Here is a 23,243-nt window from a genome sequence, read left to right on the forward strand (position 1 = left end):
CAGAAAGGCTCTCGGAGAAAAGTGCGTAAACCACACCCCTCACCAGGCCATTTTATTAGCAAAAGAATCTTTTACACAGTGCTCGTAAGAACCAATCATATTTCCTCTGAGCATTTCATCAAACCCCACGTGGGGAAAAAGTTACACTACAACACTAATTAGCATGCATATATTTTGGGGTAAATAAGTTGAGAACTACAAAGGGGTGCATCTGGCAACCCCAGAGGTGAGAAATAAACATGATAAGAAGGATGGCCAGAAAGACCAGATCACTACCACCTTCATGTGAGATCTGTTTCCTGGCTCCAAGATTAACATTTTAAGATTATATATAAGAAAACTACATCAAAGTAACTTGCCTACTATCTTTATGGCCGAGGAAGCCTGCCTGGCGAAGCAACTGCTGTGTACTGCTGTGTACGTGATGTGAGGAGAGAGAAATGGGCAGTAGGGTCAAAAGGGCCAGAGATGCAGAGGTGTAGATTGATCAAAAATCATATCAAAATAGTTTAAACCCAGTCAACGCAATGCTTTCATTGCTGACACAAATGGCTTACTCTATATCTGTTATAATTCTTCATAGCAATCCCACCTGATCACTACATCTCTGGATATTTGCACTCCTACATACAGAAAATTAGAAGAGAGTCTGATTGAATTAGAAGGTCAAAAAACAATTGTACTAGGTGACTTTAATGGAGTGGTTAAAACTGAATTGGATAGGTCATCAAAGAAAAAGAAAGGTAACCAAGGGAAACTGCCAAAAACGTGGTTTAATCTGGTGGAGAATATGGACTTAATAGATGTGTGGAGAGAAAAAAATCCGGGTACAAAACAATTCTCCTTTTTTTTCGGAACCACATCAGAGCTGGGCAAGGATAGATCAGATTTGGGTCTCAAGATGTATAATACCAAGAATTTCAAAATGTGAAATACAGCCAAGAACTTTGTTGGATCACAACCCCATTGGCTTAGAAATAAAAGGTAAAGTACAGAGCGCTTACAGATGGAGGATGAATGACTACCTTTTTGAGATCCCCGAGATAACTGAAAAGGCAAAGGCCACCCTAGAAGACTACCTTAAATGGAATTTAAATAAAGATACCAACATTGACATAGTTTGGGACGCAAGCAAAGCTGTCATGAGGGGTCACCTAATACAGCAAAATAGCCTCAGAAGAAAATTAAGAGAGAAAAAGAAAGAAGACATTTTAAACCATATAAGAATATATGAGAAAAATTTAATGATAAAACCTAAAGATGAACAAAATAAACAAGCTATTAAGATGTTACAAACCCAATATTCAATACTGGTTAATCAAGAGGTAGAATGGAGAATAAAATCCATGAAGCAGAGATTTTTTGAATCAGCTAACAAAACAGGGAAACTCCTGGCATGGCAGTTGCAGAAAAGACAAAAACAAAGTGTAATAAACAAGATTAAAATAGAAGGACGACAAATAGAAAATCCGGAGGAAATTATGAGAACATTTCATAAATACTATGAAAACCTATATAAAAGAGAAAATGAAGACCCAGACAAAATAAGAAAGTATTTTGAAGATTACAAGGGAAAACACAAAGGTGAAGAAGGAAAAATACAGCTGAACAAACCAATTACGAAAGAAGAAGTAAAGGAGGCAATAAACAAGATGAGGTTGGGCAAAGCCCCAGGCCCAGATGGTTTGTCGGCCAAATATTACAAAACACTGGGGGATCAATTAACCCCGGTGCTATGTGAGGTGATGAATAGTATTTTGCAAGGAAGGAACCTACCAGATTCATGGAAAGATGCACATATAACCTTGATTCCCAAGCCAGATACGGACAGTTTGAACATAAAAAATTACAGACCTATCTCATTGCTGAATAACAATTATAAACTTTTTGTGGGAATATTGGCAGACAGACTTAAAAATTGTTTAAAAGATGTCATACATAAAGATCAAGCTGGATTCCTTCCAAACAGAAAGTTAAAGGATAACGTCAGACATATTATAAATATTATTGAATATTTGGAAGTAAAAAATGAAATACTGGCGGCTTTATTGTTTATAGACGCTGAAAAAGCATTTGATAACGTCTCATGGCAGTTTTTGTTAAAGTCTATGGAGGAAATGGGGATAGAGGGCAACTTCATAAAAGGTATAAAGGCGATCTACTCTAACCAAACACCTAAATTAATTGTTAACAACAATTTGACAGACACATTCAACATTATGAAGGGAACAAGACAAGGTTGCCCTCTCTCTCCTTTACTATTCATAATGGTATTAGAGGTCATAGCAAACAAGGTGAGATCTATGCCAGAAATACGAGGAATTAAAGCTGGTACTAAGGAATATAAGCTAAAAGCTTATGCGGATGACCTAATGTTATCATTAGAAGAACCACAAACAAGCGTCGGCAAAGTTTTGAAACAATTAGATGAATTCGGCAAAGTATCAGGTTTCAAACTAAATAAAACAAAGACTAAAATGTTGGTGAAAAATATAGATAGGAATACAAAAGAGAACATAGAACAGGAATGTGGAATTAAAGTCACAAAAAAAGTCAAATATCTAGGTATCTGGTTAACCTCAAAAAAATATTAATTTAATTAGCGACAATTATCCACCTATGTGGAAAGAGATTAAAAAAGATATGGCTATATGGAATAGGTTAAAACTTTCATGGTCCGGAAGGATGGCGGCAATCAAGATGAATATCCTCCCGAAAATGCTGTTCTTGTTTCAAACTATTCCGGTAATTAGGGGATCCTCGATTTTTATTTTTTTATTTTTTTTTAAATGATATTTATTAAAAGTTTAAGAATTACAGAAGAAAGAGAAAAAGAAAACAACAAAAAATTTGACAAAACATACATTACAATACATAAAAAGAAAAGCATAAAAAACAATTCAACAATACAGCAAAAACAACAACAACAATAACATTAAAACACACATCCAATGTTCCATATCTTTATCTTTCATTTACTTGATTCATCGACCTCCTCACACCTCCCTTTTTGTATTCTAATTTAATTAATTGTTTCAGCAAATTCTTTCCATCTTTCTCAATTTTTGTTATATAATTTATCTTAATTTATTTAACCTTATCTTACCATAAAAAAAACCTTAAAACTTAAAACTTAATACTTATTTGTATATAACTCCTTATATCATTTCTACTAAAGCCAAATAGTTTCATTCCAACATGTTTCCTAATACTCGTTAATTTTACACTAATTCTCAAAATAAATTTTTTTAAAACTTTCTTCCAATCTTCATCCAACGTCTCTTCTTCCTGGTCTCGGGTTTTGTCAGTCCTTCTTGTCCATTCCATCTAGTCCATCAACCAATCTTATGTCCGAGGCTCTTAAGTCTTTTCCATGTCCCTTCTGCAGATCTTCTTCTTGTTTATACCTGCCCTTTACTTTGTCTTTTGTTGATCTTTTTCTTAATTTCTTTCCTTTCTCATTGGGGGGTAGGTCTCGGGAGGACTCCAATCCAAAAATGTCTCCATCTCCCCTCAGCAGATCAGCCCATTCCCCACAGTCCCATTCCCCACAGTCAACACTGTAATCCAGGAAGTATTTAAAAGCATGTTTCAAAGTCCTTCCGGGATTAAGAGCCCTCACAACTCCAGACGCCCCCCCCTGGTCCACTCCAGATTCAAACTTCAAGAACAGCGGCTTATGCTCCTGCAAGGCCTCGGATCTCTCCATTTGTGTTACTTGAGGTTCAACAGCAACCTCCTCCATTATCTTCTGCACTTGCGCTTGCCCTGTGAAAACAAGTTCCTGGGCTGGTTCCTGAATGGTTTCTATATGGGTATTCGCCGTTTGTCCAAAGTTTTTAACTGCAACAGTCATCAAATCCATCTTCTCATGCATCTGCTCCAGCAAAGCGCTCGTCTTGCAAAAAGCAAGCACCAAAACTTCTTCTAAACACATTTTTATTCAAGGTCAGAGTCTGGTCTCACGATCCTAATCTTACAGCTGTGAAATCCCCAGATCGACTCCAGCAACAAATTAACAAGCTCCCTCTAGAGGAGACAATTTCTATTTGTATCCATCTTTTGAAAGCAGGACCAACGAAAGAAAATTACTTTCATTTTTCAAATATTTTGTTTCTTTTGAATGCAAGAAGCAACATTGGAGTCAATTTGTTTCTCTTTTTTTACTATCTGTCAAAAGACGTTCCATTCACAGTCGATGAACTTCCCCATAAATTTCTGCCTCTGACACCCCGTTCCCAGGTTTGAGACGGTGGAAATTTATCTTTCTTTACTCTCTCTCCTGCAGGCTTAAACAGTCAACCCCCCCCCCTTTTCTCCTGCTTCCAAGAGGGGTTTTGGTGGTAATAACTGAAGGAAATTTAGACCTTTATATACGACTTTCCAGACTTTAGCTTACAAAGTTTTTGCTTCAATCTATTTACAAAAACGGGAGGCGGACTTCCTGTTTAGAGCCTTCCCGCTTCAGTGCCAAATTAAAATGTTTCTTAATCCAATTTTCCATTCTACTCACGGGTACTTGTTTAGAGTCCAATTGTCCACAGGAAAAAGTCAGCGCTCTCCGGCAACGGCTGTGCGGCTTCACTCCATAAAAGTAGCGGTTGATTCAAAACACCGTGCCACTCACCCCACGTCGCTTCGGATCCCCGAAAAAGGGTTTCCCTGCGAGTAGGCGCTCCTGGTGTTAGCCGAATCCCACGTTCCCAGGCTTCCTCCACCTGGGAGGAAGGCAAGACCAGATTTTCACGGAGCAGGTTCCTCTCGGTCAGAGGAGCTCCGCCATTGCCGATGGCGCTAACCCGGAAGTCCGGATCCTCGATTTTTAAGGAATGGCAAAAAAGTCTTTCAAAATTTATATGGCAAGAAAGAGGCCGAGAATTAAGTTCCAAATATTAACAGATAGGAGAGAAAGAGGGGGCTTTGCTGTGCCAAACCTAAGACTATATTATGAGGCATCCAGCTTGTGTTGGCTTAAAGAATGGCTCACCCTGGAGAACTTGGATTTGTTAGATTTAGAAGGCTTTAACAATAGATAAGGTTGGCATGCTTACTTGTGGCTCAACAAAGGAAAGGTCCATAAAGGATTTTCCAATCATATTTTCAGAGGAGCATTGCTTGAAATTTGGGAAAAAGATAAGAAACTTTTAGAAAAAAATACTCCTTGGTGGTTATCTCCGACAGATATCCTAACAATAAAAAAAGTGAACATGGAAGCGAAAAGGTTAACACATGAAGACATACTGATTAAAGCGGAAAAAGGTTGGAAGATTGAATCATATGACGAACTGAAAGACAGATTGACAGGTTGGCTGCAATATCATCAGATAAATGCACTTTGGAATGAGGATAAAAAATTGGGGATGAATGAGAAAAAATCTAGATACCAGATAGAAGTGTTAGAAGGGAAAACTAAACTTTTAGCCAAGATGTATAACTTGTTGTTAGAATGGGACACAAAAGAGGAATTGGTAAAGGAGGTAATGATAAAATGGGCCATGGACATTGGACACAACATAGAGTATGACAAGTGGGAGAGCTTATGGAACAGAGGAATGAAATTTACAGTATGTGTCACGCTAAGAGAAAATTTGGAGAAAATGATGTATCGTTGGTACATCACACCGGTAAAATTGGATAAAATGAATAAAAGTGGAAATAAAGCGTGTTGGAGATGTAAGCAGAAGGAAGGGGATTTTTACCATATGTGGTGGGCGTGTGACAAAATAAAAAAAAATTGGGAGCTCATATATGATGAACTAAAAAAAATCTTTAGGTTGACCTTCTTAAAAAGACCAGAGGCATTCCTCTTAGGAATAATTGGGGATGAAATTAAAAGAGAAGACCAGAAGTTATTTCAGTATGCGACAACGGCAGCCAGGATATTGATAGCTCAAAATTGGAAATCAGCGGAGACCCCCACGATTATGGATTGGCAAACAAAATTATTTGAATATGCAGAATTAGCAAGAATGACAAACAAAATTAGACATCAAAAAGAAACAAAGTTTATTGAAGAATGGAGTAAATTTGTGATGTACATTGAAAGTAACTGTAACAATTTAAAAACTACAGTAGGTCTAACATAAACCTTGTTATGCGTAAATCACAGATTTAGAAACTGCAGGAGAAGAAAAAATGTAAGAAAACCGTAACAGGATAGGAGGGAGGTCAGGACGTGTGTTAACGTTGTGTAAATAAGTGGATGATACTTAACATTGACTAATAAGAGTGTTATCTTTTTTATTTTTGTTTGTTAATTTTTTCTTTGTATGCTTTCTGTTTTTTGTGGAAATTTCAATAAAAAGCAATTAAAAAAAAAAAGAACAGTTTCAGGTTAAGAACGGACCTCCGGAACGAATTAAGTACGTAACCAGAGGTACCACTGTATGGTATTTGAGTTGAAAGGTACATCTTACTGAACAGGTGCATCAATTCTTAAGGCAGGAGGGAAGCTTGCGTAATGAAATGCTCCTGGGTGCAAAAATAAATCACTGCAATTAAAAACTAGCATGCCAGTGAAAGGAAGATGCTAGAACATTCTCCACAACAGGCCAGTTTTACTATGTGCAGAGTAAATCTTTTTGACATGGAAGCACATTTCATCATGTTCACTGCATGTCAAGGCCCCGCACCCCCTCCTTTGGTGAATAAAGACACGTGGACACCAGCATTTTAGGTTAATGGGCTAAGAAAGGCCACAACTTCATTGGTTGCAGAACGTGAGTGGTATTGGTTTTAGGCATTGGACCCGAAATGACTATATCAGACTCTTGCCCACCATGCAGAACGTCTCTCAAGGGTTAACCACCAGTAGCGGGAGTCCTGTTGATGTACATAAACTCGGAGCTCCCCCAGGGTCACCGGAACAGTCGTGCCATGGCCCTAGTCACCACCTGGGCTTCGGGCAGGAACCACGACCCTCGGATTCCTTTAAAGGAATACCCTTAAAGGGGAGGGGTAGGTGGAGGCCACAACCTCCCCTCAGCAAAACCAAGCTTTCCCAATGCCTCAAGCAGCTCTGAAGCAGCAGCGGTGACTCCACGAATCTCAGGCAGCAGGAGGGCAACGAAGATCCGTGAAAAACAGGAGTGGAAGGGAGAGATTCCGGCCCCACAGCCACTTAAATGCGGCAAACCACATCCTCCCCAGCCAGCCTGAAATATACTCGGAGTCGAGTGTGGATTTCATGCTCTTTATTCAGCTCATAGTAGTGAGGAATGAAAGTTCCCCCAAAATATCTGCTTTATATACATTATTTACACAATGGGCCGCATGTGATTGGCTAATTCCTGGATTCTCCTGTAGACCAATCAGGCTGCGGATTCACTTCCATCTGGAGCTGGATTGGGTGGCTCCTGCGGACCAATCATACTGCTGCATTGTTCTAGGACCAATCAGACTGCTGCATTCTGAATCCTATTGTTCTGGGACCAATCAGACTGCTGCATTTTGGATCCTATTGTTCTAGGACCAGTGAGACTGCTGCATTTGGATCCTATTCAACTCAGTACATAACACCCCTCCCCTCTTAGTTGCAGTCCTGCTCGGGAGGTTGCATTCGTAGTCCTCAAGGTACGCTGGCCGCCTCAACATGGAGTGGGAGGGAACAGCTGCAGTCACCTGCGGTTCCTGCGCAATGTTTGCCATCTTGATGATGATGATGTTATTATTATTTATATGCTTCAATCAATCAAAAAACCTTTATTGCATTAGCATACAGCCATAGCAAAATAAGACAAAAATACTAGAGACAAGCAACCAAACAAAATTCAAAGCGATATTACTGGCGTAATGACATTTAAATTACCCTAAGACAATAATGTAAAGATTTAGTTGCCGGCGCCAAGAATCCAAAATGCGGATGTATATAAAACATAAAATGGCCCCAAAATAGGCTCGGCACATTGGGTTGAAAAAGTAATAAAAAGTAATAAAAAGAATTAAAACAGGTCCAGGTCTAGGACACACTACCCAGTCAGAGTAGCCCTGAGTTTCAGAGCCTGCACTATAAAGATTGCCACCCCACGTGAAATTTGGGGATTTGCGTCCACAAGAAGCGATTTCAAACAGTCTTCCTTAGATGTAATGGTGGACGGGATCAAGAGGAGGAGCTTAGGTCTTATTGGCTCATAAATAGGGCAGTAGAAAAAGAAATGTATGAAGTCCTCTACTTCATTCATTGTGCATGGACATAAACGCTGAGTAATAGGGGTCTTAGAGTAAATCCCCTGCAGGAAGGCCATGGGTATAGAATGGAAACGGGCCATAGTAAACGCTCTTCTCAAATTGGGCTCCGTCAGGTCTATCAAGTAGTTGGCAAGTGATCTTACCACTTTCACTTTAGGGAGCCACATGGAGAGGCGAGCTGTAATGGACTGTGCCCGGTCCATGGCCTCGTCTCTTGTAAGAATCCAGGCCCGGATTTTATGTTGGTCCCAAGATGACAGCGTGTCGAGATCTGGGAGGGAGTAGCGTGCAGTAATAGTCTCCATGGCCTTGGACCATTTGTTGGTATGAGAACAAGTTAAAAAGGCTTGCCTAGCTAGTAGGGAACCTGGGGCATTGATTAATTTACAGTAAAAACTAATGATTCTAATGTGGGCTCTCGCAACAATGGAGGGGAGGCCCAGTTCTGTTCTTAACTGTGCAGCAACTGAGCCCTTGGGGAGGCCCAGTATCTTTCGTGCAAAAGAGTTTTGCAGAATCTCCAGCCATTGTAGTGTTTTTAAATTCCACCCCCAGATTTCAACCCCATACAGTAACATCGGGAGGACTTTGCTGATAAATGCTTTTCTGATTGGTGGAACCAACTGGCCGCCTTTTGCATAGAAGAATTTCTCCAAGGCTTTGATGGTTCTACGGGCAGCCAGGATGGTCATATTTAGGTGAGCTGACCAGCTAAGCCCATGCTGAAAAGTGATACCCAAATACTTGAATGCTGAACAATATTCAATAGAGTGGCCCTCAAAATTCCAGAAAGGCTTCCGAGTTTTCGTGCCAAAAGTAAGAATTTTGGTTTTGGCGAAATTGATTTTGAGGGAGTTGGTATCACAATATGTCATGAGCCCTCTGAGCATGTTGTTTAAGCCCTGCTTGGTTAAAGACAGTATCACCATGTCGTCCGCATAGAGTAATATGGGGATCTTGAGCTGTTGTAAAGAGGGGGCAGATTGATTTAGGGCCTTCATGGTTGTAACGATGTCATTGATGTAGAAATTGAATAGAAAAGGGGCCAAGAGGCAGCCCTGTTTGACCCCTTTATTCAGAGGGAAAGGATCAGATAGAGCTCCCAGAGGGCCGAATTTTACTCTGGCCGATATGTCATTATGAATTTCCATAAGAAGGTGGAGGAGTCTCTTATCTATGTTAGTGTAACTAAGCTTCTGCCATAGCCTATCTCTGGGGATGGAGTCAAAAGCGGAGGTCAGGTCCACAAAAGCCGCGTGTAGTTTGCAGTTGAACCTGTTTAGGTATTTATCAATCAGGGTAAATAGAACAAGACATTGGCCAGATGTGCTGTGACCTTTACGGAAGCCAGCCTGTTCCGGGTGGAATAGCTTTGTTTCTTCTGCCCACTCGATTAATTTCTCTAGCAAGAATCTAGAGTAGACCTTGTATGATATGTCCAGCAGGCTGATAGGTCGATAGTTACGCGGATCTTGTGGATCCCCCTTTTTATGTATTGGGATGACTATGCTCTGTTTCCAATTAGGTGGAATCTTAAGAGTAGCATTAATAGTGGTAAAGAGAGATGCTAAAATAGGGGCCCACCATGTCTGGTTCGACAAGAATACCTCAGGTGGTATCATATCCTCCCCCGGGGATTTATCCCCTGAAAGCGTACTGATTAGTTGTATACATCTCTCTGGGGAGACTGGCTCCCAGGTGGGCAAGGCAGATGCTGGAAGAGTGGAGACAACATTTACTTCGGGATCTGGGGCGGAATACAGCTGAGCAAAGTGAGAGTGCCAACTGGCTGCTGTGATGTTATTAGCGATGAATGAGGGGGGTCTTAAACCTGCATTAATTAAATTCCAGAATTTCTTGTCGTCACGGGTTTTAATGGCCACTGACAGTGCCGTCCAGCGGTCTTTCGCAAAGAGCAATTTCTTATGATGGAGCAGCTTCTTGTAGTATGAACGGAATTGGGCTAACTCCCTGATTTTGCTCTGGGTGCTGTCTGATTTCATATCAGACTGAAGAAATCTAAGCTTGCTTCTGCACTGTTTGCATTCTTGGTCGAACCAAGTTTGATTCTTCCAGGTTAGAATCGCACGGGAAGGTTTCGTAAGTGAAGGAAGCAAGAAGGCTAGAATTTGCTGGAAAGTTGAGAAATGATTCACATTCATTGTTAACAGCTGAGCTTTCAGGGCTAGGATCTCAGGGGAATTTAGGAGGACTTTTATGTCTTGCTCCAGATAGAAATCCCACTTCTTACGTCCAGGAGCTAAGATCAGTGGATCCTGGGGGTGGAGTGAGCTGGGAAGCCCCAGCTGTGTGTGGAGGAAGGAGATGGCGATTGGCAGGTGGTCACTTTCGGTTCTGTTGAACACATTGAAACAATATGCCTTATCATTAAATGCCGAGGAGGACCAGATGTAGTCTATAACGCTTGCCCCTCTAGATCCTAGAAAAGTATAGAATCCCCCGGACCAGTCTTTGGGTGTGCCATGCAAGCTGTGCAGCCCGCAGTTTATGGTAAACTCCAGCAGTATGATGCCAGCCCTATTAATGGTCTTATCATGTGAATTCCACGTAGGAAACCACTCCTCTTCTATGAATAATTGCGACTTATCGGTGAATGAGCTTATATCTGCTCCGATTCTGGCATTAAAGTCCCCCATTATAAGGATCTCTGACTTTGGAAATTCAGCCACAGATTTATCGAGGATAAATCTTAAATCCTCCCAAAGCTGATTTGAATGAGAAGAGGAGTAGGTAGATGGATTGTACAAGTTTACACATATGAAGTCCCCAACCGGGCTGTTAGTGATATGTAAAGTTTGAATGCAATTACTCTCTAACCAAAAGAGAGGAGAGATATTAAGTTGAAGCTCCTGCAAAACAAATGTTACCAGGCCTCCACTAGGGCACCCAAACAAATGTGTTTTGGTCGCAGGAATCACAAAGGCGTCATAGCCCAGTAGGGAAGGGGGGGGGGGTGACGATTCTAAGCACCAGGTCTCTTGTATACCCATAATCTGGAATTTTGCTAAAAACTCTTTCATATCCCCGCCATCCTGTTTGGACGTCCATCCCGCCACGTTCCAGGATAGCATATTGAAGCAGTTTGAAGAGGGACTATGTGCTAGTCAGTTACTCTGGTTGCTGGTGGGAGAAGCATTGCCAAGGGTCTGAGACAGCGCCAGGCGTGATACAGCCGAAGGTATCGAAGGGGTGGTAATTTGATTGATGTGGCCAGCAGGGTCTTCAATAAAGCCTGAGCTGTCTCTTTGCGCAGTGGCTTCCTTAACGTTTATATATTGGCTTGAAGAGGTTGCGGATACATGAGGTTCTACCAAAAGAGGTTGACTGGCAAAGGACGAGGATATACAGTCATCTGGCTGGACCACACTGAATGAGGACTCCAGGTCAGGCATAGAAGAATAGGACATTGACAGATTACCAGGATGAGGGGTGTTTGGCGCATTGCTCTTTAAGGCGGAGGACGAGGTAGCTGATTGCAGATCTATTAGTAGAGGTGAAGGGGGTCTGCGTTGCGACGGTGTATGAGGAGCTTCCGCCAGGCAGACTGCCATATCATCCGTTATTGGAGTCCCAGTGATTGGCAGGGGTTTCTGGGGTGTTAGCCCCTTCATGACTGCGTTCCTTTGATTTAATAGGTTGCTATGACCAGGTTTTGAGGAGATTTTTTCTTGAAGTACATGTGTAAGTTGCTGCTTGAGTGTATCGAGCCTGTTTATAACTTCCTGCTGTTCTACTAATGGCAACTCGCCATAGGATGAAATAAGGTCCCTCTCCTCTGAGGCAGCCAGATGGCTGGGCCCGCTTTGGTCATGCTTCTCTGTAGCTGGAGTAGATAAACCAGGAGGCTTGGGCTGAGAGGGAGGGTGAGGTTCCCGGGTGGACAGCTTGAGTTTCAAGACTATGTCGCGCCTGTCTGGCGAGCGGATACCTTTTTGTACGATGCTACGGAAAAGAGGTTTAATCCTGGTGTCATTAAAGACTCTCGTTGGGTAGATGCCCCAGGTGGCCAAAAACGCTTTATGCCTAACCAGTATGGAGGGAATTTTTGGTGACTGGAAGGAGAGCAGTACTTTTTGGAACCGATGGTGGTAGTATAAGAGTTTCACTGTACTGAGATCTATTAGCGGAGGCCAAATCTGAAGGAGTTGCCTTAGATGATCTTTGACATCTCTCGGATTATTCCACCTTGGGGACCTGGGGTCACTGCTGCGTATAGTTAGACATATTTTGTTTGGTTGTAAGATCAGAGATTGAGAGTCCAGTTGAGTTTTTAAGAGGTGACCACCAGTACCACTTTCATGCCTAACAGGGGAGGTACACCTCTGTCCCTTTAAATCCCTCGGAGGCAGAGTGAGGTTGTGCTGCAGCTCCAGCAAATGGGCCTCAAGCTTTTGGTGGAGATTATTCACCTGCATGGAGATCCCATTTATGCTCTTAAAGATGCAGCGCAGGGTCCTGATTATTAATTGGAAATGATTGAATCCCATGCCATCGCCCAGGGCCAACTCGGACTCCCCCTTTGAGGTGACTCTCTCTTCTTTGTCATTATCATTAGCATTATTCGTTGCCTTCGAGTTCACCCCCTCCACTTCTATATCGGCTGCGAGGTCAATTAAAGGATTAAAACGATTGTGGGTTTCAACCGTGTAGCTATCTTCCTCGTTATTTCTGCTACAGTTAAGAAAGAAAGAATCAATCTTGGACTGTTTGGGCCTCGGGGGAGGCATTGCCTCATCCAGGTCCCTTGGCCGCTTGCCATGGCCCATAGTGGAGATTAGGAGAAATATCCGCAATAATTGGAAATATCTTAATGCACCTTAGAGAGTATTGCAGGAGGCAGGGGAGTGGTGAGCGAAGAAAAAGTAAGGTAAAGTTCGTTGCTTACTTACAATTCTCAGTCATTTGTCCGAGTGTCCCCCAGAAGAGAAAATCATTTAGCAATAAGAAACCTTAAACAGGGGAGTTTCTCTTTGTGCCGGCGGTGCAGGTCTGAAGGATCGTTGTATCGTTGTTCTATGAAGCACACAAGTTTGGCACCACCCAGATCAATCCAAAGCAATCCTCCTTCGTCAAACTTAATTAAAATCTGGCATCACACCAGTGGAGAGTCCAGCAATTACTTGTCTAGCAAAAGGCAAAACTAAAGTAAATAGCTTACTCCAGCGGTTGTAAAATCCAAGTCAGGAGAAGAGGTCGGAGAGAACTGGAAGGAGGAAACTTACACGGTGGCCATCTTGAATCACCCTTGTTTGCCATCTTGCCAAAGGTTGCAGGCAGCTTTACCTGCAGCAATTGCATGTTGATTGCCCTCTTAGAAGACAAAGTCCAGCAACTGGAGGAACGTGTAGCTACGCTCCAAAGAATTAGAGAGCTGGAGCTCTTCTTGGAAGCAACAGAGCACACCGTCTCCACCAAGGAGGAGACAGGGGACTCCCCTGAGAAGGAGGCTAGTTCAACAACACAGGAGCCAGATATATGGAGAAACGTGACTCAAAGAAGTAGGAGGCCCAGGGTTCGCTCTGATTGTTTAGAAATACACAATCGCTTTGAGGTCCTCTCCCCTAGCATGGAAGACGAAGAGCAGACTCCATTTGAGGATCTCTCCCTCATTGCAGTCGATCAGGTATATGAAGACGAGCATCAAAGTCAGTCCTCAGGGAATGTGCAGGCGACCTTGGAACGGACAGCTCACGGAAGAACCCCGACCAAACCTAAGAGGAGGCGTGTAGTGGTGATAGGGGATTCCCTACTGAGGGGAACAGAAGCAGTGATCTGTGGGCCTGACAAGATGTCTCGGGAAGTGTGCTGTCTCCCCGGGGCTAAGATCCAAGATGTAACTGAACGACTGCAAGGAATCATAAAACCCACTGACAAATACCCCCTCCTCTTGGTTCATGTGGGAACCAATGACACTGCAAGCAATAGCTTCCAGAAGATCAAAAGAGACTACGAGGCTCTGGGCAGGAAATTGAAGCAATTAAATGCACAAATTGTCATCTCATCTGTCCTCCCAGTTGAACGACGTGGCCCAGGGAGAGAGGGAAAAATAGTGGAAGTGAACAGCTGGCTTCGCAAATGGTGCAAACAGGAACGGTTTGGATTCTTAGATCACGGACTGCAGTTTCTTGAAGATGGACTTCTGGCAAGCGATGGGCTGCACCTCACAACGGTTGGGAGAAATGTTTTTGCCAAAAATCTCAGAAACCTCATCAGGAGGGCTTTAAACTGACTAATATGGGGGAGGGAGACAGTGCTCCTGAAGGTAGGAGTCTATCAGTTGATGAAGATGATCATCCAAATGTCATAGACCAAATGGAGCAAACAGCACGCAGACCTAGTGGTGGGAGGAAAAAATAAGAGTCACGGGGGAATGATTAATGGACTTCAATGTCTGTACACTAATGCGCAAAGCATGGGAAATAAACAAGATGAGCTTGAGCTCTTGGTACAGCAAACTAAATATGACATAATAGGCATCACTGAAACCTGGTGGGATAAGTCCCACGATTGGAATGTAATAATGGGGGGATACAATCTATTTCAGAGAAACAGACCAGACAAGAAAGAAGGAGGAGTGGCGTTATATGTCAGGGATGTGTATACCTGTGAAGAGATCCAAGATTTAGAACCTCAAAGCCAAAGTGAGAGCATTTGGGTCAAAATTAAGGGAGAGAAGAATAACAGTGACCTCATTGTGGGAGTTTACTATAGATCCCCAAGCCAAACGGAGGACATAGATGATGCCTTCCTGGAACAGATGGCCAAGCATGCAAAAGGAAGGGAGATAGTAGTAATGGGGGACTTCAATTACCCGGATATTTGTTGGATGTCAAACTCAGCCAAGAGCATAAGGTCAAACAGATTCCTCACTGGCCTTGCAGACAACTTCATTGTCCAGAAAGTGGGAGAAGCAACAAGAGGAACAGCCATTTTAGATCTGGTCCTAACCAATGTTGATGACCTGGTTAGTGGGGTAGAAGTGGAAGGATCATTAGGCGCGAGTGATCATGCTCTTCTGAAGTTTACTATACAGCGGAAAGGAGCAGCCAAGCATACTAGGACTCAATTTCTTGACTTTAAGAAAGCCGACTTCATAAAACTTAGGGAAGTGCTGGGTGAGATCCCATGGACAGTAATACTAAAAGGAAAGGGAGTTCATGATGGCTGGGAGTTTGTTAAGAGGGAGATAGTAAAAGCACAACGTCAGGCAATACCAATGAGACGGAAACATGGAAGGTGCCTAAAGAAGCCAGGGTGGCTATCTAAAGAACTTTTAACTGAGTTGAGATTTAAAAAGGATGTGTACAAAAAATGGAAAAGGGGGGAAACCACCAAAGAGGAATTCAAACAAATAGCCAGCACGTGTAGACACAAAGTCAGAAAAGCTAAAGCACAGAATGAACTCAGGCTTGCTAGAGAGGTTAAAAGCAACAAAAAAGGCTTTTATGGGTATGTTCGTAGCAAAAGGAAGAACAAAGAAACAGTGGGGTCACTCAGAGGAGAAGATGGTGAAATGCAAACAGGGGACACAGAAAGGGCTGAACTCCTCAATACCTTCTTTGCCTCAGTCTTCTCCGATAAAGAAAACAATGCCCGACCTGAAGAATTTGAAGCAAATGATTCAGCAAAAGAAACACAGCCCAGAATAATTAAGGAGATAGTACAAGAATACTTGGCTAGTTTAGATGTATTCAAGTCTCCAGGGCCAGATGAACTGCATCCAAAAGTATTAAAAGAACTGGCAGATGTGATCTCAGAACCACTGGCAGTCATCTTTGAGAATTCCTGGAGAACAGGCGAAGTCCCAGCAGACTGGAGGAGGGCAAATGTTGTCCCTATTTTCAAAAAGGGGAAAAGAGAGGACCCAAATAATTACCGCCCAGTCAGTCTGACATCAATACCAGGGAAGATTCTGGAGCAGATCATTAAGCAAACAGTCTGTGAGCACCTAGAAAGGAATGCTGTGATCACCAATAGTCAGCATGGATTTCTGAAAAATAAGTCATGTCAGACTAACCTGATCTCGTTTTTTGACAGAATTACAAGCCTGGTAGATGAAGGGAACGCAGTGGATGTAGCCTACCTTGGTTTCAGCAAGGCATTTGACAAGGTGCCTCATGATATTCTTGTAAAGAAGCTGGTAAAATGCGGTCTTGAATATGCTACCACTCAGTGGATTTGTAACTGGCTGACTGACCGAACCCAAAGGATGCTCATCAATGGTTCCTCTTCATCCTGGAGAAGAGTGACTAGTGGGGTGCCACAGGGTTCTGTCTTGGGCCCGGTCTTATTCAACATCTTTATCAACGACTTGGATGATGGACTCAAGGGCATCCTGATCAAATTTGCAGATGACACCAAACTGGGAGAGGTGGCTAACACCCCAGAGGACAGGATCACACTTCAAAACAACCTTGACAGATTAGAGAACTGGGCCAAAACAAACAAGATGAATTTTAACAGGGAGAAATGTAAAGTATTGCACTTGGGCAAAAAAATGAGAGGCACAAATACAAGATGGGTGGCACCTGGCTTGAGAGCAGTACATGTGAAAAGGATCTAGGAGTCTTGGTTGACCACAAACTTGACATGAGCCAACAGTGTGACGCGGCAGCTAAAAAAGCCAATGCAATTCTGGGCTGCATCAATAGGAGTATAGCATCTAGATCAAGGGAAGTAATAGTGCCACTGTATTCTGCTCTGGTCAGACCTCACCTGGAGTACTGTGTCCAGTTCTGGGCACCACAGTTCAAGAAGGACACTGACAAACTGGAACGTGTCCAGAGGAGGGCAACCAAAATGGTCAAAGGCCTGGAAACGATGCCTTATGAGGAACGGCTAAGGGAGCTGGGCATGTTTAGCCTGGAGAAGAGGAGGTTAAGTGGTGATATGATAGTCATGTTCAAATATATAAAAGGATGTCACATAGAGGAGGGAGAAAGGTTGTTTTCTGCTGCTCCAGAGAAGCGGACACGGAGCAATGGATCCAAACTACAAGAAAGAAGATTCCACCTAAACGGACTTCCGAGGGCGGCGCGAACGGCAATGGCGGTCCTCTTCTGAACGGGAGAGGAGGCTCCGCAGGCAACGGGTCGTCCGCTACGGCGAAGCGGAGACCCACTCTGGAAAACCCCAGGCGGCAAGAGCCTGGGGTCTTGAGGCTCGGTGGGCGCCTAGAGCGACCCTCCAAGTGCAGAAGGAACCCCGTAAGGGGCTCCGGAGCACGGAGGGGGGTTGCGGCGCTGTGAGCTGTTTCACAGCCTGAGGAGCGAAGCCGCGCTGCTACTGTCGGTGAGCGCTGATCCCTTTTCCTGCTAAATTACGGATCCGGACGAAAAAGCAACTAACTCGTGAGTAAAAGACTGAATCACTTGAATTTGAGACTTTAAAAGGGAAACTTAAATTGGCTTGAACTTGGCTGAGAGCGGAGAGACGTGGAAGCAGGAAGTCCGTCTTCCGCAGCCATTGAACTTGAAAAAAAAGCAATCAGCTGGAGGAGTGGAGGCTGAAAGAAAGAGACTCTAAGTTTTACAGATCTAAGCATCTATTTGAACTTGCATCTTAAAGTAAAGACTTTAAGCTAAAGATTTGGGATTTCTATTTGCACTTGACTTTCCTCCTCTTATTGGATTACAAACTAGAAGGTGAAACCCAGAATCAGGAGCTGCCTGAGTACTAAGGGAGCTGTCAGTACTGCAGATTTGGATACTGTATATTGGAACTTGAAACAATCTGAGGGTATTGAGACCTTTTAAATTTGAAACATTCTTTTTGGAGATAAATAAGCACTGTCTGCAACAAAGTGACCATTTATAAACTCTGCTAAACATTTGTATTTGAAGGTTCTTGGACATTAAATTAGACTCTGAAAGACAGATTAAGCTCCCTCTAGAGGATTGGATTATAACAGTGATTTTACATACACTTTTTACTTTCGATTCCCTTGCTGTTTGCTTGCTCTGGACCTTTCCATTCCCATGGGAACAACTCAGTGTGACCTTGACTGACAGATAACGTTGGAATGAGTGGCACAAGAAAAAGAGGGAGAGCTAAACAAACAACTCTAACAACTCTAACCTCAGCCTCACAGACACGCAGATCATCTGTGCCTACTTTGCCCTCAGAAGTGGAGGGAGAGGGCGAAGCAGAGCAGTTACAACTGGAAGATATGGCCTCAGGAGCATCTGTTTCTGTACTAGACAAAATTTTTGAAAAATTGGAAGCTTTGGACAAGAAAGCAGATGCGCAATCAGCAAAGATTGATAAAAACACAGAATGTCTAAATAAATTAACCACACAAGTGGTACAGAATGCACAAGCAATTGGACAGTTAACGGAGGCCTCAGCAGAAAATCGGAAATTGACTGAGGACACCAGACAAAGATTTGAAAATTTAGAGCAAGAGGTAAGACCACTCACTAAACAAGTCGGGGAACACCAGATTTATCTCTCGATGATAGAACTGCGAAACCGTGAGAACAACTTAAGGATTAGATCACTACAAGAGGCAGAAGAAGGACATCTAACTGAGTTTTTGACCAAAGAATTCTCCAAGTTCTGGAACTTGGAAGAAAAGGACTTTAAAATTGTGTCAGCTTTCAGACTTGGAAGATTTATAAAGAAGGAGAGGCCCAGAGACTGTTTGATAACATTGAGATCAAAGGAGGAAAGGGATAAGATTTTGGGACTACACTTTGTAAAATCACTGGAGGTGTTGGATAGAAGAATTGAAATTTATAAAGATATCCCAAGACTACTGCTTGATCTTAGAGCCGCCTATTCTGAACTTGTTAAACTACTAAGGAGCAACGCAATTCCATTCAGGTGGGAATTTCCCCAAGGATTATCTTTTACCTTTAGAGGGAGAAAGGTCAAAGTGAGAACACTTGAAGAGAGAGACAAATTCCTGTCTACATACGGAGAGGACCTTCAAAAAAGAATTGAACTACCTTCTGGGCCTGAGGCAACGCCAGTACCAACATCAGCATCTGTGGAACCTGAAGACCCTGAGAAGATACCACCCCTTGAAAAATAACCAGATAGTTCAGGATGTCTCTGCAACTGTTGAGCTGGAATATTAATGGTTGTAACATTCCGGAAAAAAGGAAGAAAATATTTCATATATTAAAAAAAGAACAATTGGACATTATTTGTTTACAAGAAACACATGTGACGAGGCTCCACAGAAAAGTGTTAATAAATAAAAGATTGGGCCAGGAATTTGTATCTTCGGACAAAGTTAAGAAGAGAGGCGTGGTGATATATGCAAAAGAGAGCCTGTCACCTAAATTCCTGTTTAAAGATGAACATGGAAGAATTTTGGCTATTGAGATACAATATCAAGGAGAGAAACTGCTGATATTAGGAATTTATGCACCTAATGAAGGGAAATCGGAATTTTACAAGAAGCTGCAGGAGACAATGCTGGACTATCTAGACTACAACAACATCATAATGATGGGAGATATGAATGGGGTCGTATCAACTAACATGGACAAGTCACAAAGTCAAAATGTTACAAAAGACGGCAGACTACCTAAAACCTTTTTCGAAATGATTGACAATATGGATTTGATTGACATTTGGAGGACAAAGAACCCACTAGGAAGAGAGGGAACATTCTTTTCTGAAGCCCAACTGACCTGGACAAGAATCGACCAAATATGGATTTCTAGAGGCCTGGCACCTAAGGTCAGAAAAGTGGAAATCCGCCCAAAGACCTGCTCCGACCATAATGCAGTAAAGATGGATATGACACTATTACCAACTGGATCCTTTAGATGGAAGATGAATGACAATTTGTTTAGAGATCAGGAAATTACCAAGAAGGCCCAAAAAGTTTTGAAGGACTATTTTGAGATAAACATGAATAATATGGTGGAAAAAAGAATAATCTGGGACGCAAGCAAAGCTGTAATGAGGGGATTCTTGATACAACAGAATGCAGTGAAGAAAAGAACACAAAATGAGAAAAAAGATAAGATCTTGGATAAAATAAAAGAATTAGAGAAGAAATTAAGAGTGAATCCGAAGTCACAGCCAACTCTGAGAGAAATTAAACTTTATCAAACACAATATTCTAAATTGATAAATCAGGAAATTGAATGGAAGGTTAAATTAATGAAACAAAAAACGTTTGAGTCGGCGAATAAATGTGGAAAACTGCTAGCTTGGCAGTTGAAGAGAAGACAAAGACTAAATACTGTTACAAACTTAGAGGTTGATGGAAAAAACATCCAGAATCCAGTGGACATTAGAAAGTGTTTCCAGAGATACTTCAAAAAACTATACACCCAAGGGCCGCAAGATGAGGTTGAGATTAAACAATTTTTGGCAAAAAACGGACTATCTAAATTGTCACAAGAAAATAGGACAACCCTGAATTCTAAAATAACACGACAGGAGATCGAACAAGCTATCCAGAACATGCAACTTGGCAAATCTCCAGGACCAGATGGGCTGACCTCCAAGTACTATAAGACATTGAAAGACTATTTGATACAACCTTTGATGGAGGTCAGCAATGAAATTATGGAGGGGAGGAGGGCACCGGAGTCGTGGAAGGAAGCGTTTATCACATTAATACCAAAGTCGGAAGCTGAAAAGACACAACTTAAGAACTACCGTCCCATCTCTCTTTTAAATGTGGATTACAAAATATTTGCAGACATTTTGGCAAATAGATTTAAAAAAGTTTTAAATGAAGTAATTCATAAGGACCAGGCTGGCTTTCTCCCAGGAAGACATCTGTTTGCTAATACAAGGAACATTATTGACATTTTGGAACTTTTGCAAACAGACATAAATACAAAAGCAGTTTTAATTTTTATAGATGCGGAGAAGGCCTTTGACAATATCTCCTGGAAATTTATGATGGGAAATTTGAAAGAGATGGGAGTGGGACGGGGTTTTGAGAATGGGATTGAGGCGATATATTCAGAACAGAAAGCTAAACTGATAGTTAATAATGTGGTTACAGAAGAGTTTAAAATTGAAAAAGGGACACGACAAGGTTGCCCTATCTCCCCTTTGTTATTTATTTCGGTTCTGGAAGTGCTATTGAACATGATTAGAAGGGATCGGTTGGTGGAAGGAATTCAGGTCGGTCAGAAACAATATAAATTAAAAGCTTTCGCAGATGACCTGGTTTTGACCTTGCAGAAGCCAGAGCCCAGTACGAAAAGAGTATTACAATTGATTAATGACTTTGGTCGGGTGGCTGGATTTAAATTAAATAAACAGAAAACTAAGGTTTTGGGGAAAAACTTGACTAATACAGAGTCAGAACGGTTTCAGAATGAGACGGAACTTAATGTGGTTAAAAAAGTGAAATACCTAGGGGTAAACATAACAGCAAAAAATCTAAGTCTATTTAAGGACAATTATGAAAAATGTTGGACAGAAATTAAGAGAGACTTAGATAGTTGGTCAAAATTGAAACTTTCTTTGTTAGGCCGAATTGCTGCTATCAAGATGAATGTATTGCCAAGGATGTTGTTCTTATTTCAAACACTTCAGGTTTTGGACAAAACGGAGTGCTTTCAGAAGTGGCAGAGAGACATTTCTAAGTTTGTCTGGCAGGGCAAAAAGCCCAGAATTAAGTTCAAGATATTAACCGATGCAAAACAAAGAGGGGGCTTTGCCCTGCCAGACTTAAAGTTGTATTATGAAGCCGCAGCGTTCTGCTGGCTAAAAGACTGGCTACTTCTTGAAGACACTGATGTGTTAGATTTGGAAGGGTTCAACAATACCTTTGGATGGCATGCATATTTATGGTATGACAAGGTTAAAGCAAATAAGGCCTTTAAGAACCATATTGCCAGAAAATCATTGTTTAATGTCTGGACAAAATATAAAGACTTGCTGGAAAATAAAAAACCAAGGTGGCTTTCACCTTTGGAAGCCAAGGCCCGAAAAAGACCCAATATGGAGGCTAAATGGCCAAAATATTGGGAAATACTAGAAAAGGATGGAGACAATTGGAAATTGCAGAGTCTGGAGAAAATGAAAGACAAAGTGCGAGATTGGTTACATTACGCTCAGATTAAAGAAGTTTTTAAAAATGATAAGAAACTAGGGTTCCAGGTGGAGAAATCGAAATTAGAAACAGAATTGTTAGAACCAAAGATTAAGGTACTTTCAAGGATGTATAACTTGCTGTTGAAATGGAATACACAAGACGAAACGGTTAAATCGGCTATGATAAGGTGGGCACAGGATATTGGGCATAATATCATGTTTGAGGACTGGGAGAGGTTGTGGAGTAATGGATTGAAATTTACTGCATGTAACGCCCTGAAAGAAAATGTAATGAAAATGATTTATAGATGGTATATGACCCCAGTCAAACTTGCTAAAATTTACCACCTGTCTGATAATAAGTGTTGGAAATGCAAAGAGTGTGAGGGAACGTTCTTCCACCTCTGGTGGACTTGCCCTAAAGTGAAGGCGTTCTGGGAAATGATTTATAATGAACTGAAAAAGGTATTTAAATATACCTTCACTAAGAAACCAGAGGCTTTCCTTTTGGGTATTGTCGGCCAAGGGGTGGCAAAGAAGGACCAGACATTTTTTATGTATGCAACAACAGCAGCAAGGATACTTCTCGCAAAACACTGGAAAACTCAAGATCTACCCACACTGGAAGAATGGCAGATACAACTGATAGACTACATGGAACTGGCTGAAATGACCGGCAGAATCCGTGACCTGGGAGAAGAGAGGATTGAGGAGGACTGGAAGAAATTTAAGAACTATTTACAAAAGTATTGCAATTTGAGTGAATGTTAAATAAGATGCTAGATCAAAATAACTGAGCACCACTAAATTTAGAAGTTTTTAAGAAAATAAGTAAGACTGTGAAATTTAGCTTCTTCTGAGAATTATAAGATTAGGAAATATAGAAGGGATATAAGAATTTAAATAAGATGATAAATTGCTGACAAAATGTTTTAACGATGAAAATGGGAGCGGGAGATGTGAGGAAGTCCAAAGAAAATGTGAAAATATGTTAAGATCAATGTTACATTGTTTAT

The 23,243-nt window shown here is 41.8% G+C and overlaps 1 protein-coding gene across 1 annotated transcript in view; it reads right to left on the reverse strand.

Moving 5' to 3' along the window:
- Nucleotides 1-4,591: 4,591 nt before the first annotated feature.
- The window catches only part of LOC308467778 (uncharacterized protein), a 624,927-nt gene continuing 606,275 nt past the window's right edge, over nt 4,592-23,243 (reverse strand). The window contains exon 2 of the mRNA XM_080989479.1: nt 4,592-4,662. Within this exon, the coding sequence (XP_080845605.1) occupies nt 4,607-4,662 (56 nt within the window). The 3' untranslated portion in view covers nt 4,592-4,606. The remainder of the gene's footprint in view (nt 4,663-23,243) is intronic.

This window comes from Podarcis pityusensis (genome assembly GCF_964106645.2).
Source record: "Podarcis pityusensis genome assembly, chromosome: W".
Classification (NCBI taxonomy): domain Eukaryota; kingdom Metazoa; phylum Chordata; class Lepidosauria; order Squamata; family Lacertidae; genus Podarcis; species Podarcis pityusensis.